Raw genomic sequence first — 17,312 nt, forward strand, 5'->3', positions numbered from 1 at the left:
CTAGAAGACTCGCAAATCCCCATTCACTCTTCCCTTTCTTCTGCAGAGGGCGCCGAAGAAGGAGAACGAGAAACTTCCTGAAGGAGAAGTCTGCAAACCTCCTGACGCGGAGGAACTCGAAGTCCTGGTGGGCAGCGGCGGGGGCGGGGCTACCCAGGTGGTCAAGGGCGTGTCCTCCTTGGCGGCCGCCCTCAGCCTGGTCCTCCTTGACCGCTGCTCCTCCTCCGAGGACAACTGCTTCGATCCTCAGCCTCACCCGCTTCATGCAGGTCAGCAGGTTACCCTCAAACAACTTACTGTGACTTGAAAAAAAAAAAAAAAAAAAAAAAAAAAAATTATATATAAATATATATATATATATATATATATATATATATATATATATACATACACTATTCATGGCCTTATATTCTGTATTATAAAAACGGTTGTTCGGTTGTGTGGAGGTCCCATTAATAAATAAAACACTTTCTTTACATTAAAATAACAAATTACTCCAAACCCTAATTCAGTCACAACTAAGTAAATCTCACAGGGCGTTAACTAGAACAAAAAAAAAATAATTAATTGATAAAAAATTCCCCCGTGGGTCTAAACCCCCCTTAAACCGTTTCCCTCCGTTTGCAGACCTCGGGGCGGCGCTGACGCGGTTGTCTTACCCGGTGGGCGGCGAGCGGATCCGCTACACAGCCGACGGGCGGATCCTGACCACTTTCACCATCGGGAACCTCTCCGGCAGGGGGCTCTACAAGGTGACGTCATCGCAAAAAAGACACTTCCTCCGTTTTCTTTTGTTTTTATTATTATTTAATTGTTTACATATTTATTTTTATTTATTTGTTTGTTTATATTTTATTTTTATTTGTTATCATCTATTTCCCCCCTTTTTTATTTAATTATTCATATATTTCTTTGCTGATTTTTGTTAGTATATGATTGTTTTTTATTTATTAAATTTCTATTTATTCGTTCATTTGCTTCTTTATTTTCTTATCTACTTGTTTATTTGTATTTACCTGTTTGTTTGCTTCGTTACAGACCAATGGGTCTTCCGGTTTCTTTTGTTATTGATATATTAGTAACCAACCCTCCTCTCTCTCTCTCTCTCTCTCTCTCTCTCTCTCTCTCTCTCTCTCTCTCTCTCTCATTTCTTTTTCGTGGGTTGTCATGTTTAAAGGGTTCCAACCGCGCTGTTGCCGCCGGGCGATTTTATTCACTTCATAATAAGCCTTCAGAGGGAGACAGAACCTACGACGTGTATGGTGTGACGTCACAGTATCTGAATGTCACGTGACATAAAGAGAAAGAGGAAGAGAAAGAGAGAAAGAGAGAGATAAAGAGAGAGCCTTTGTAGACTAAGGCTACTGAGGAAAATTTCCGGGGAATGAGGCCTTTGTGCACCGAGCGGTGGGGAAAAAAAAGAGGAAGAGGAGGAAGAGGAGAAAGAGGGGGAAGAAGAAGAGGATAAAAAGGGATAGGAGAAAGAGGAGAAAGAGGAGGAGGGGAGGAGAAAGAGGAGGAGGGGAGAATGAAGAAGAGGAGGAGGAGGGGTGGAAAAGGAGGAGTAGGAAAAGGAGTAGGAAGAAGAGGAGGAGAAAGAAGAGGAGGAGAAAGAAGAGGAAAAGAAAGATGAGGAGGAAGAGGAGGAGGAGGAGGAAGAGCATGAGGAAGAGAAAGAGGAGCGGGTGGGAGGAGGAAGAGGAGCGGAGAGGAGAAGTAAGGGGAGGGGGAGGGGGAGGAGGAGGAACAACAGGATCAGGAAGAAGAGGAAAAAAGGGATAGCTAGGCGAATAATTAAAGGGAGGGTGGGGAGAGGGAGGAGGAGGAGGAGGAGGAGGAGGAGGAGGAGGAGGAGGAGAATCATACGCCTCTTCCTATTCAACTGTAATAATACATTATAATAACAATAATAATAATAATAATAGTAACAATAATGATAATAATAGTAACAATAATAATGATAATAATAATAATAATAATAATACATATATATACCAAGGCTTTTTCCCCCTTATAAGGGAGGTAGCCAAAAAGAAAAAGGCATAAAATCATTCCCACCCATATTATAAAGTAATAATAATGATAATAATAATAATAATAATAATAATAATAATAATGATAATAATAATAATAATAGTAATAATAGTAATAATAATAATAATAATAATAATGATAATAATAACAATAATAACAATAATAATAATAATAATAATAATGATATTAATAATAATAATAGTACCAATAACAATGATAATTTTCTGTGGAATGGTAGCCGTTTTATGCGTAAACCAGAGTTACCAGACGCCTCCAGACTAAATAAACACAAACTGCCTCCGAGTCAAAGGCCACATCAACACGGTGACGCCACATACGATTTCCTTCCAACCTGACGCCAGGTGATTTTATTCAGCCAAAGACAACCAATCTGACTCATTCGGGAAAGGCGGAGTGTCCCACCCCGGCCCCACCACAACCGCCATCAATCGAGTTTAATTAGTTTTTGTTTAGATGAAGTTGAATGAAGATATTTGGAGAAGGTCGGATAATGGGATGATGATATCTGGAAGGTCGGATACCGGGATGAAGGGGTCAAAGAAGAGAGGGACCCGACACCGGAAAATTATCTTGACGACCGTCGCACTTCAAAAAGAAATGTAAAACAATAACAATAATGACAACAACAATAATGATAATGAAAATAACAATAGTGATAACAGTAATAATAGCAATAATATGATGATAGTAATAATAATAATAATAATAATAATTATAATAATAATAAAATGAAAAAATAAATAATAATGATAATAATAACAATAATAATATATATACCAAAGGCTTTTCCCCCTTACACAGGGGGTAACCAAAAAGAAAAAGGCATAGAAACCAGTCCCACCCATTCCATTCCCTACATATTCCACTCCCCTCCACCCTCCTCCCTCCCTCTCATCTTGGCACCTCCTGGATGACGGATCATCCCTGCATCCTCTCCACTGCCCTGGGTCAATTATTACTATTACCATTATTAATTACTATTATTATTATTATTATTCAATTATTATTATTATTATTATTATTATTATTATGCCTACGGGATAGGCATAATAATAATAATAATTGAATAATAATAATTGAATAATAATAATTGAATAATAATAATAATAATAATAATAATAATAATAATAATAATATTAATAATAATAATAACGATGATGATAATAATGATAATAACAATTGAATAATAATAACAACGATGATAATACTAATATTGATTTTATAAATAATAATAATAATAATTACAATAATAATAATGATAATAATATTAATAATGATAATAATAATAACGATGATGATAATAATGATAATAACAATTGAATAATAATAACAACGATGATAATACTAATATTGATTTTATAATAATAATTACAATAATAATAATGATAATGATAATAATAATAATAATAATCATAATAATAATGACTGTCTCAAGTTTCACTGGCTGGAGATCCCGCAGCCCCACAGTAGCCGGCAGCAATCCTCGCTTTTTATTATTATAATTTTTTTTTTTTATAAAACGATGCTGTCTGCTTTGTATTCGTACAAGTAATTTTCTAAGTCAGCAGTTAAAACTAAGAACATGTGAGCAGTCGCCGGTTGTCAGTTATTTCGTTTTATGATATAGTTTTGTCGTTCCGGGGACCAAGTGTCAACCCCTTGGGGTTGCCCCTCCATACTGAGGTGAAAGAGTTTATGGGTTTTGAAGATGGGCAGAGGGGACGTGCTTCCCTCCAACATCCTTCTCACAGACGTGCCACAATTAGTACGCATTATTGGTCCTTATATAGAAAATATCCGGAAAATAAATACACAAGGGTACACACACACACACACACACACACATACATGCTGCTAAAGCGGTCCGAATCCCGCCCAGAGCTGAAATAATCTCGGTATTGCTGCGCGACGAGTCGTTACTTCAACTCTCGTGGGTGGAGAGCTGTGTGTGTGTGTGTGTGTGTGTGTGTGTGTGTGTGTGTGTGTGTGTGTGTGTGTGTGATTCACCTTTCACCTTGGTCTTTGGATCACGTGCTGGATTCGTGATCGACAGCTATTTCCCTCCCGGAAGAGAGCTCAGAGCTCGTATGACCGATCTATGGGTAATGCTATGACCTTACACACACACACCCAACTCCCCGCCCACGAGAGTCGGAGTAACGACCCGAAGCGCAGCGATACCGAAATAATTTCGGCCCTGGGCAGGAATCGACCTAGGGACTGCCGGCACCACCGTACTGGCAGCCAGTACTCTATCAACCGCGCTACCGTGTGTGTGTGTGTGTGTGTGTGTGTGTGTGTGTGTGTGTGTGTGTAAGGTCACAACATTACCCATAGATCGGTCATATATAAGCTCTGAGCTCTCATCTGGGAGGGAAATAGCTGTCGATCACGAGTCCAACATGTGATCCAAGACCATGGTGAATCACATACACACGCACACATTCAAGCAGCGAACTTCTCTTCCCACGAATAAACAACCTTCGACCTTATCATTACTGATAAGACCCCGATCTCTTCCCCCCTCTCGGTCGCAGTACACACCAGCATTCTGTGGACACCGGCGCCTAGTACCCTTATGCATATTATTTACTTAATTTAGACAAATCCTAAAATTAGCTTAAATTGTATATTGTCAGTGTATCAATGCATCGCTAACTCAATAGAACTATTATCATAATTTTCATTATCATCATTTACACACACAAGTGATTGAAGATATTTGCAGAAACCACTGTACCAGCTATGACGTCATCATGACGTCACTCTTGCACAGTCTTAATACATCATCCCATCCCCCCCCCACAGGTGGGCGTGTATAGGGAAGACACGGGCGTCGTCTGGCGTGAACAACGCCCACAACCGAGGGAGAATGAGCCAGTGGCGGAGGCCTCCGTGAGTGGGCGTCGTCTGGCTCTTCGTGGGCGTGAGGAAAGCATTGTACGTCGGGTTCTCTCCCATAGGGTAAGCAGACCTTATCCAACTTAACTTGACAAATAAGCTCCTCCTCCTTCCCTCCAGTCCCTATTTCCTATTGGTCCCTGACACCGGGCCCATAGAAAACCGAGGGAAAGGTAAGAAGTGTTAAATAAGGACTATTTAAATAGAAAGAACACAAACTCTTCGTATAAAACGTCTGTTTACGAACAAGGGGGCGGGGCTACAAGCGTGACGTCATATCGTCTTGCATGAGTCGGTGACGTCATGTCGACATTTTTAGCAAAAATCAACAATGTTCTTATAAACTTTGGCTCTGTCTACTGGTAACCCAGTTACGGAAATGGCCAGGAGTAAATTAATTACACATTTATCGAGAAAGGGATCAATTATATATCTAAATAATATTTTTTAAATTATGCCTACAGATGCATATTCTGTCTATAATAGCCCAAATTACTGTTATCTCCAACAATGGACAATATCTGGACATAAACGACACTATCACTTCCTGACAAAACAAAATACTGACATTCTCTAACACTGTTGGATACAGACAGCCTCTGGTCAGGCAAAACACTGACAGACTCAGAAACTGACGAAACTGACACAAGGTACTGATAACCTAAGGAACCTCAATATGTGTCTCCTGTCGCAGGACTACGTGCGACGCCCTTGGGCCTGTGCCGTCCTCGGGGCTGCCTGCGCTGGAGTCCTCGCGGCTCTTTTGGTCGGCGTCTATGTCGCTCTCCGGGCCTGTGACGGCACAATCACTGGACCACAGGTACGAACAACCCCCACGGATTCACTTAATCACATATACTTATCTATTACTCAAATATATGTTTTTTTTTATTAATTCGTTTATTTTTACTTGTTTGTTTATGTAACACATTTGTTAATGTGGGTGCCATGGAGATGAATAAAATCGCCTGGCGTCAGGTATAATAGGAAATGTTTAAAGTGCAACCCGGTACGGAAGGTGGATAAACATGCCAAAGACCGCCAGATGGCATCTTGATGACGCACATTTCAATTTCGTTCTGGACAATTTTATTCAGTTTTGGAATTCCAGGACCTTGCTCCCTGAGGGCCTCCCCCTCCTGACGTGTCTCCTCGTTCTCAGGTCCTCGGGAGTCTCCTGCTGCTGGGCGTCCTCGTGGTCTTCGCCTCCTGCGTCCTCTTTGTCCTGCCGCCCACGCCCCTCGGGTGCCTGGCCAGGATCTACGTGCCCCCGGCCGCCCTGGCTCTCTGCTACGGGGTCCTCCTCGCCAAGGCCATGCAGCTCAGGGCCTTCGTCAGCCTCGGCCTGGGAGGAAAGGTGAGCAACACACACACACACACACACACACACACACACACACACACACACACACACACACACACACACACACACACACACACACACACACACAAAAAAAAAAAAAAAAAAGTTCCACAAATGTCGCTAATATCAGAATGCATATTACATGAAATTAATACTCAATGTTGCCTTAAACGTGACGGAAATAGATAAAAAATCTCTCTCTCTCCATATATATATATATATATATATATATATATATATATATATATATATATATTATATATATATATATTAACAGTTGTTTTCATGGACGGGACTGAATATATACCATAATGATTACATTTTTTAATACTCAACCTTTTTGAAATCTAAATTACATTATAATACGATTTAAATGTTTTTACAAATGAGTTTGGGGTATCTACGTTATATGAATATGTGACATATATTTGCGTTATAATCGATATTAAGCTGATATCAAACTGTTAATGTTGTGTTTAGAGGGAAAGCGTAATGGCCGACTGTTGCAGACGACACATACCAGACGACATTCATCTTGTCGACATTTTTGTTTACAAACGAAATATATTACCACGCACCGACAACCCTGACATAGACTTAACAAATATACAAACAGATAAATAATGAGTAAATTAAACATCCCGTGGATTTTAAGAAAATATATAATGTACAGCAATGTTGGGTGAGGCCCATATTATTGATGGTATTTTGTTTTGTACAGTCAAGCACAGAAGTACTGACCTACCCCACGGTTTTCATAACAGGAATATCAAATTATTGGCCGATATTTCATATATTTTCTATACAAGAGTAGGGTTTCAACAGAAAGGATCATATATTTATCTATCCATTTTCTATTAGTTCATTGTATTTTGGGGTCATTTGTCAGACATTTTTTTTCATTTTGGCTTAGGTTGGGCGAATGACAGTGGGTGTCTCGGGACGTCTTTTCGCGCGCGCGCACACACGCACACACACACACACACACACACACACACACATAATGTGTGTACATATGTATGTACTGTGTATATATATGTATACACACACAAATACATACACTGTGCGTGCGTGTGCGTGCGTGTGTGCACGCGCGCGCGTAAGTGTGTGTGTGTGCGTGCGTGTGCGTGTGTGCGTGTGTGTGTGTGTGTGTGTGTGTGTGTGTAGTGCATATTTTTTTCCAACTGGACACGTGTACTCACCCCCTCCCTCCCTCCCTCCCTCTCCCCCGCAGGTATCGCAGCTCAACCTGTACGTGTGCCTGGTCTTCATCGTGGCCGTGCAAGTCCTCCTGTCGACCTTGACCTACACCGACAGCCTGCAGGCCTTCGCCGACGACGCCGACTCCCCGACGGAGGCTCCGACGGCGGGGCTGGTCCTCCTGGCCGACTCCGGGCTGCGGCAGTGCGTGCGGGCGCCGCGGGCGGGTCCGGCGGGAGCCGCCTACCTACTGGCCCTCCTCCTGCTGGGTCTCGGACTCGCGATCACCAACCGCAACATCCGGAGGAACCATGACGAGGTGAGGAGGACCTAAGCGAGACCGAATATGACCGGAAGGACAGCTGTTGCCCGCGAGAAAACACACCTGCCCTCCCCCCTCTCCCCCCCTCCCGGCTCCAATACCGGCTGACAGGGAGAAGGGGCGGGGGGCAGGTGTGTGTAGGTGTGTGTGTTTGTGTGTGTGTGTGTGAGTGTGTGTGTGTGTTTACCTAGTTGTATTTAGTTGTATTTTACGGGAAGGGGAGCTACGCTCGTCGCGTCCCGTCTTCATATCTCGTTTTATCTAGACTGTTTTTAAATTCGTGTATCGCTTTTTGCACACACCACATTTTCATCGAACTTGTTCCAAACGTCTATTACCCTGTGAGGAAAGCTGTTCTTTTTCAGGTCTCTTCTATAATTGTCTTTCTTTATTTTCTTTCCGTGTCCTCTTGTATCTCTACTATCCCATTTTATTAGATTTGTGTGTGTGTGTGTGTGTGTGTGTGTGTGTGTGTGTGTGTGTGTGTGTGTGTGTGTGTGTGTGTGTGTGTGTGTGTGTGTGTGTGTGACAGAGTACTGCTGAGGCCTAACGACTAACGTGTGTGGAAAATGAACGACTGAAAAGCGACTGCAGTTGTACAGGATATCGAGAGTTGATATTAAAATAAATAAATAAATACAATGTGTTGAAAAAAGTGCACAAAACAAATCAATCACAACAGAGATAAATAAAAAATAGAATAACAACTACAACAACAATAATAATAATAATAATAATAATAATAATAATAATAATAACAATAACAATAATAATTACAAAATCATGATAACATGTATCGGCTTATTATAGCAACATCACAACATCGCCATAGCAAATGTAATCACACATCAATACTATCATTATCATAAATACACACAAATATAAATAATGTGTAAATAAATACATGAATAAATTGAATAAATTTCAAGAAATTAAACACAAAACCACTAAAATAGTTCTTGCATTAATAACACTAATACTACTGACATAACACCATCATCACCAATTCCTTCACAATTTCACAATGACCAAATCACCACAATCACCATCTCACCATTATCATCACCATCCCTAGTTTGGCCATTCGTATCACTATAACCACCATCCCACTATCACCATGCCAACATCACTATCACTATCACCCTCAACAACGACACCATCACCATCATCACCACCAATTTTGTCATCATCACCATCATCACTACAACCATCACCACGATCTCCAACATCACAATGACCTCAACACTATTACCAACACAATTACTTTCACTGTCATTCAGATACCAACCTCCCCTTTCCCCCTCAGGGTCGCTGGCTCCTCCTAACGACGTGTGTCTCCACCCCGGTGGTCACCCTGTGGGGAATCCTGTCCCACGCGGCCCCGCTGCCCCTGAGGGACCCGACGGACGCGGCCGCCCTTCTGGCCCTGGCCACCATCATCCTCGCCCTCATCTTCGGCCCCAAACTCGGGGTCATCGCCAAGCAGGCCAAACACTTCCGGTAGGTGACGATGAAGAAGGCGCTGAAGAAGGCCTTCTGGAGGCTTGTACTGCTCCTGGGGTTGTTGTTGATGTTGTAGATCATGGAGGAGGGGGGTTGTCGGCCAAGGGTTTTAGGATTGGGGTTTTAGACCAAAGAAGGGGCTGTAGGCCAGAGGTTGTAGACATGGGAAAGGGGTTAAAGACCGGGAGGTAAGTTGTAGAACCCCTGGGTAAGGGTCTCGGTCCCCTCAGACCTCGTTCAGCACGATGGTCCGACCATACGAGGAACCCCCCTTCCCCCCAGGGTGTCACATGGTAACCAGGATTAAATAGGAGAGTTATCTCGATAGGAATCGGGTTAACCCGATTTAAGACATTATGGTTTATCTTTGTGAGGGTTTAGGACTGAATCAAATCGCCTGGCGGTAGCCAGAATAAAATCCTTAAAGGAAGTCCTGGGGTTGCAAGGGCTTAGGCTCTGTTCACACTAGCGGTCTGAACCGCGCGGAAACCGCGACGGTACTGCATAGTCAAGAAAAAAAAATGCTCGGTCGTGTGTGAACGCTTCCAATGACTTACATTGTAACTGAACCGTCGCGATTGCAACCGCTAATGTGAACAGGGCCTTTTAGGGGTAGCCCTGAATGAGGTCTTCCGTGAACTTCTAACCTCCTCCTCCTCCTCCTCCTCCTCCCGCAGACACACCGAACTCAAACAGCCGAGTTCGGTATCGACGCTCTTCGGCCAACTGGAGACGGCGTCCCCAGCTCGACTCCCGATGACGCCTCACCCAAACGGAGCCCTCCCCTTCTCGGGGCCCCCTTCCCCGACGCCGCCGTCGGGGAATGCCCCGAGGTTGGGGAGCACTACTGCCGGAGGCTCTCCTCCACGTCCTCCTCGCCTCCTGCCGACGCCCCAGCGACTACTCCCGCAGCGCCTCCTCCCTCCCCCGAACTCCTCCCGAAGGGGGAGCGAATCCCTCACCTCCGAGTCGACGACCTCGTCTTGTTACTCCGTCAGTACGACCGGAGGAGGAGGGGGAGGGGGAGGAGGGGTGGGAACCCCGATAGCCGTCATTGGTACCGACCCCCATCCCGTATCCGGGATCCCCCGGGACGCCTTCCTCCCCTCCACCGTGTACCAGGTGACCCAGGGAGGCTATCCTTAGCACTCGCCGAACTCCCGAACCCGAGGAACATCGACGACGCCCCCATCAGGTGGCTCTCGCCCGTCCTCCGGGTTCATCCCCGCAGAAGCTTCACTCCCGTCGAAGGCAAACCGAAGCAGCACCGCCCCAGCAGGAGAACCCGATCTAATGCCTCCTTCAGGAACGACGCGCCCTTGGTATACGGAGACTTCCTTCTCGTAGAGCCCCGGAGAGGCGGCAGGTGGTCCCCCAGGGGAGTTTGGAGACCCCGTGGGGGTCAGCCGGACCCTAGGTTAAGATTCAGTCCCGTTTATGACACCAGGATAGGGGCGTTCCCTTGATGTGTGTGGTTGATCACTTGTATGTTCTCTGCGCCCAACGGACCAAAAAGTCGACCCACTTCGCGCATGACGTCACACAGCGTCGGGGTCCCAGCCTACCAATGACCGGGCTTGAGATTGGCGAGGGGGCGGGGCCAGTTGGACAGAAGCTCCAATGACATGCTTAGAAAAGGAGCCTTTTATTTTTATTCTATTTTTTTTTTAAGATCTCGGCTAGCCTCATTCCGTAGCACAAAAACTTATCATGACAGTCAGGATGTATATTAGAAGTATCACTTGTGTTAAATCTGTATGAGAAATGTGTTAACACACACAGGTGATACGTGTGCACATCTGGATACGGGAAATGTCCTTCAGCTGAATAAAATCGCCTGCAGACACATCTTTACGTGGTGTAACGGGGTTCGTTTCGTCACGTAGGGATGGTTACATCACATGTCCCAAGCAGCTAAACGACTCCTGGCGTGAGCTCTCTATTTATTTCTATTTTAGATATTTTATTTTATTTTCTTATTATATTTTGGGGGGTTACAAAGACAGGTAGAGAAATACATTGGTTGATATTTTCTGGTGGCATCTGGCAACCGAGGTATAGTAAACAAATAGTAGAATATTTTGTTATGAATGAATGAACGATGAATGGTCTCGTTGTTTTGTTGTTTGCGTGTTTTATCAAACGCCAATGCCTAGATTTCTCTCTAGTTTATGTTCTAGAATCTAGTAGAAGACCGTTAATGGTGACCACAGGGTAGAGGAACTTATTCCCAAAGTACCAAACCCAAGGCCCGAATCTGCTACACACCGAAAAAGGGCTATCTGGCAACCGAACCGAATCGACCAATCAGATGCGACGCTACGTGTACTGACAAATTGCCAAATATCGCCAGCCAGTTAGTTGGCGTGCGGCAGGTTCGTTTATGGCAATGGTACGTCTAAAGCATGTTTCATAATATTTCAGACAATACTAGATAATAAATCTTTAAATGATTGTATATAACCTAGACCCGTTACATCTGTAGCTAGGAAGTTAGTGAGGGCCCGTTACAAGTAGTTAGCCCGTTTCATAGTCCGTGAGTGCCCGTTACATCATTCATATTTGCCCGTTACATAGCTGGCGAGTGCCCGTTACATAATTAAGTGCCCGATATATAGTTGGTGAGTAACGGATATTCGTATATGCCCGTTACATAGACTGTGAATGCCCGATACGTAATTCGTTTATGACCGTTACATAGTTGGTCAGTGCCCCTCACACATTTCGTAAATGACCGTTACATAATTCGTATAATCCCGTTACATAGATAGTGAGTCCCCGTTACATAATTCGAGTAGGGCAGTGACCACCAAAAAAATCGCCACTTGACGTCACGCGGAGGCGACTGTCAGTCAGCCATTCAGAACGCTCCAAGCATTTGGTGGGCGGAGCCAATCGAGTTCAAGGACCAATGAGAATCTTCGACTTTACGTGACGTCAGCATACTTCTCTGCACAGGAAAATATCTTTCCTCAAAAAATAAATAAAATAATAATAATAATAATAATAATAATAAATAAATAAAAATAGTTCTTTTGGTGAATGTATCTTTAATTTCTGTTCATATTTTTTGTTTTCGGTCAGTGAACTGCATTTCTCATTTTGCAAACAATAAGCAATTTGCAAAGTTTACGTCTGCTCCTAGCAGTTCTTAGTAACAGACGTATTTTTTCAATAGACTTTCAGTAATTAAGCAGGCACGCTAGTTATGATTTCTTTAAACTTGTCTTTTAGGGAGATTATATGGTGAGCTACATAGGATTTTGATTAATGACAAAGAAAAACAATCTCAAAAAGAAACAATAAATTTCATAATAATAAAACAAAATAAAACAAAACAAAACATAATTAAAGAAGTAATATGATGAAAAGATAATATTAAATAATTATAATCAAAGTTACAACCTACATGAATATTTGATTCTTGCTAATATCTTACTTTGTACACATACGCCCCCCCCCAAAAAAAATACACACGCGCCACTAAAAGCTAAATTGTATCAGGTTCCTATGTGCGCAAATGTACATTATCATTCTTCTCAGTGATCTCATAAAAAAAAATCGATTTTTAACTCATAAGAGGTTTCTTCCCAATAACAAAGGTCAACAACTCACAGCAATCTGAATACATATATACATATACATATATATATATACATACATACATATATATACATATATATAAACACACACAGTATATTATATATATATATATATATATATATATATATATATATATATGAGTGGAAGGGTGGTGAGCTAAACAACAGGAACCGTTGGAGTTTTACTGCTAACGTTTCGTCCTGACAGGACTTCCTCAGGACGAAACGTTAGCAATAAAACTCCAACGGTTCCTATTTACCTCACCACCCTTCAACTCATTCTGTCTTACGCACTTCAATATATATACATATATATATATATATATATATATATATATAAACAAATATATGCTTAATTCATTATCATTCTGTTTATTTCTTTATTTCATCATGATTACCAGTTTGTGCTATTTCTCTAGTTTTAAAGTCAATATATTACTCGACCGCCAATAAAGTATCTTTACCTTTTATAAGAGTATTAACTCAGTTTATGATCGTGATGATGATAGTAAATATGTTAATAATGACTGTATCACGATGATGACGATGAAGATGATGATAGTTATGATGATAATATAATGATGACCCTATGGTGATGATTATAACAACGACAACAACCATAACAGGGGAACTTGCAGTTTGAGTCCCGTAATTAATAACGTACGGATGCGTGAAATAGGCAGCACGGGCCAAAGCTCAGAAGCCTTTGTCCAACTGCCATCTCCCATATAATTCCATATATGGCAGAAGCCAACGTGATGAGGCACGGAGGCTGTGTCGTCCACCACGGGATAGGCCGGGGATCCTGCAGTGGTTTTTTTTTTTTTTTTTTTTTTTTTTTTTTTTTTTTTTTTTTTACATTGATGGGGTTTTGTTATGTGTAACAGGTATATGGATGATTCTTCTGTGCAGATTGAGTGATAACAATGATTAATTTGTTCATGAAATTGAACTAGATAAGTCTTTACTAGGGCAGTTCACGGTCAACGATACGAAGACTGCGAAAACAAGCATATATCAAAAAATATGTCCCTGTGCCTGATTCCAAGACACATAACTTGTGTCATAAATGTGACAGTGACCTCTAGCTGACAACTCAGTGTCATGACCTTATAAACCCCCAAAATAATGACCTGACTTAGGTCAGATCCCACACACCAATGACCTTACGCTGACCTGTCCTGTGAGACAATGACCTTGAGACACTGTGTCGTACCCTGTGTGTTGTGTCAGTGACCTTGTGTCAGCGGCCTTAGGTCACTGACGGTATTGTATAATTATAAAAATAATAAAGGTGTTGAAATAGAGAAAGGTTCTTCGTTTCATTCGGTTAGCCATTACCTCGAGTCCACTGGGATGGTCTCTGTCTGTCTGTCTGTCTGTCTGTCTCTCTCTCTCTCTCTCTCTGCGCCCTCCATCTCACCCTTCTTCCTCTCCAACTGACTTAAATCGTCTGCCATTAGATGAAGACGAAGAAGAAGAAGACGAAGAAGACGAAGAAGAATAAGAAGAAGAAGAAAGAGACGACGAAGAAGAAGACGACGACGAAGAAGAAGACGACGACGAAGAAGAAGACGACGAAGACGAAGACGAAGAAGAAGACGACGACGAAGAAGACGAAGAAGACGAAGACGATGACGAAGAAGGAGAAGAAAAAGAAAAGAAGAAGACGAAGAAGAAAAAGAAGAAAAGAAGAAGAAAAAGAAGAAAAGAAGAAAAAGAAGAAGAGAAGAAGAAAAAGAAGAAAAAAGACGAAGAAGAAGACGAAGGAGAAGGCGAAGAAGATAAAGAAAAAGAAGAAAAAGATGTAGAAGAAGACGAGGAAGAAAAAGAAGAAGAAGAAGAAGAAGGCGAGGAGCCCACGCCAGGGAGCGCTGAGTAGCTGCGGCCGAAGCCGTCACATTTGCCCTATGTACATGCGCTTCCTGGATTGTTGGGGCAGGTAATTAATAGTCACTGCTGGGAATCGGAGAGGAGTGCGGGATTCGAACCCACAACTAAGCGAATGCGAGAGCAGCACGCTTCCGATTACACCACCTGTCCCCAGATATAGATGAAATTGGTAAGGGATATGGAACTGTACTATGTAGGCCTTAGGGTCTCTTGCAGTCTCCTCCACTCTTATGTTCTTATCCTGTTTCTACCACTTCCGTGCCGGGTGGCCCTTTTACTTTTTGTCTTGTCTGCCGCCAGGCGATTTTATTCACACACACACACACACACACACACAAAGGTGGATCCCCGTGGCTGATGTATGGGAAAGGTCACTTTAAATCCCCCAGGAAAAGAGGATTTTATTTTGACGTATTTATTACAGAGTTTTTAATCCTGTAGGCTACGTGTGTTATGTGTTACTAATCATTATGCTGTATTGCAGTCAGGGCTGTGGAGTCGGAGTCGGAAGCAATTACGGTGTCACTGGAGTCGGAGTCGGAGTCGGTAAAAATATACCGACACCAACTCCAGTTAAATTTACACTTTATAAGGCCTTCGTTTAGTCTGTAGAGTTATGCAGTGCACACTCCTTATAAGTAGATTATATAAAAAAAAAACATAATTTTATCAAATGTAATCAATCTCATCGTCTTACCTTCGTGGTCATTCCACTAAACCCCCAAAACGTCCTTGTGCAACGCTGGCTTTCAAATTCATACATAGACCGATAAACATCCAAAGTATTACTTGAATAAATTAAACACCTCAGTTTTACAACTGTTGACACACAGTCACGGGAGCTGTAATATTCCTGTCAAGTTCCATATGCATCGTTTCCATCACTCCATCAGTTTGGTGGTTTCTCCCGCTGCTGTGTTGCCAAACAGTAGGATAGTTATGATTTCAACTGTAGACTGACGCAATAATACTATCTCTTCTTTCCTTTCCCCTTCTTTTTTCCCCTCTATACTTTTTAACAATGAATTATTGAAATAAGGATATTTAAAGTTGAAAAAAAAAAGTTTCACGTTTCAAACATGTTCAACTGTATCCTGTTTTGTACTCGTATCGGTAAGATCGGTTCCAGAACCAGAGTAATGTCCATCGCAATAATCGCATAGCAGTACCAGTATGTAGTTAAACCAAGAGGTACTTGTGTCGGTAATTTTAGTACATTAAGACAAAAGAAGGTATGAAAACATATGAAGGATAATGATACCCAAAAAAGTATGTATGATCCATATACCTTTCAGTATCATACATGTTCAGCTGTAACACTCGACCTTGTACCGTACTGGTATCAGTAAGGTTTATTTTCTCTATATTTACTGTTTCCTTTCAAGAAATTTGCCTAAACTTCTTTTATAAAGTATTTTAATTTTTTTTTTTTTGTATTTGCAAAACTATATATGTAAAAAAATCTTCCATTATATATTTTTTATCATTAAGTTTGTATATCCTTTACAAAGGTCATATTTCAACCTTTGTTATAAAGTACAGTATTTTTGTTTTTGAAATGTACTTATCACTTATTTGCAAAGATATATATTATGCCAGATCTCTTACATTATAGAATCTTTTTTTACTGAATTTTCTTCAATATCCTTTAAAAGAATTTGTCTCTACTTCACTTATAAAGTATTAATAAAGAGGTCAAACATAGGAAAGCCACACTATAACATATATATTTATTCTTTGATATAAACCAGTCAACAAATTATTACCATCTTTGGTGAAGGCGGGTGACTTGCCCCGCAAAGCATTAGACGCTACCTGAGTCCTATCCATGTTCCTTCTTCTTTTTCTGTACATAAGACATGCCTTTTGCTCCACTATGTATTCCACTGAAGAGGATCACAGTCCGTGATCGAAATATATGGATATCATTTATTTCATTTCTTCTTATCCAACACAGTGGGTTCTAGTTGAATAATGATATAAGTCTACACAAGATTGGAGCGTATGTGTGTTGTATAGGCTTTATAAAATATGTAGGCCATAATCAGTTAATTACATGAAGAGGAGTCGGAGTCGGAGTCAGTGGTGCCAAAAATAGAGGAGTCGGAGTCGGAGGTTTTGTGTTCCGACTCCACAGCCCTGATTGCAGCATAGTCAGCTTAACCATTCGTAATGACGTATGAATATATTTATTTGTCGAAGAAATATCTGCTACGTAATCCCGACGACGACAATAACAACATTAATAACAATAATAATAGTAACAACAACAACAACAACAACGACAACGATAATAATAATAATAATAATAATAATAATAATTATAATAAAATAGAGTACAGAAAGAACTTGTTCCACATATTCCACAGCATTTGTTTATCTATTTCTTTATTCACAGAGCTGAATTCTCTAATAATGTTAGACTCAAATGTTAATGACTTCGAAATCCTCGACCTCAGGCCATGTATAAACA

At 41.5% G+C, this 17,312-nt stretch overlaps 1 protein-coding gene across 1 annotated transcript in view; it reads left to right on the top strand.

The window, feature by feature from the left end:
• The window catches only part of LOC143021211 (uncharacterized), a 130,148-nt gene extending 117,105 nt beyond the window's left edge, over positions 1-13,043 (top strand). Inside the window, exons 9-16 of the mRNA XM_076178565.1 lie at positions 47-269; positions 628-752; positions 4,864-5,019; positions 5,651-5,776; positions 6,119-6,313; positions 7,554-7,838; positions 9,148-9,341; positions 10,022-13,043. Of these exons, the coding sequence (XP_076034680.1) occupies positions 47-269; positions 628-752; positions 4,864-5,019; positions 5,651-5,776; positions 6,119-6,313; positions 7,554-7,838; positions 9,148-9,341; positions 10,022-10,490 (1,773 nt within the window). The 3' untranslated portion in view covers positions 10,491-13,043. The remainder of the gene's footprint in view (positions 1-46; positions 270-627; positions 753-4,863; positions 5,020-5,650; positions 5,777-6,118; positions 6,314-7,553; positions 7,839-9,147; positions 9,342-10,021) is intronic.
• Positions 13,044-17,312: the final 4,269 nt, after the last annotated feature.

This window comes from Oratosquilla oratoria, chromosome 41 (assembly GCF_046742065.1).
Source record: "Oratosquilla oratoria isolate Oo_2021 chromosome 41, ASM4674206v1, whole genome shotgun sequence".
NCBI classification, from domain to species: domain Eukaryota; kingdom Metazoa; phylum Arthropoda; class Malacostraca; order Stomatopoda; family Squillidae; genus Oratosquilla; species Oratosquilla oratoria.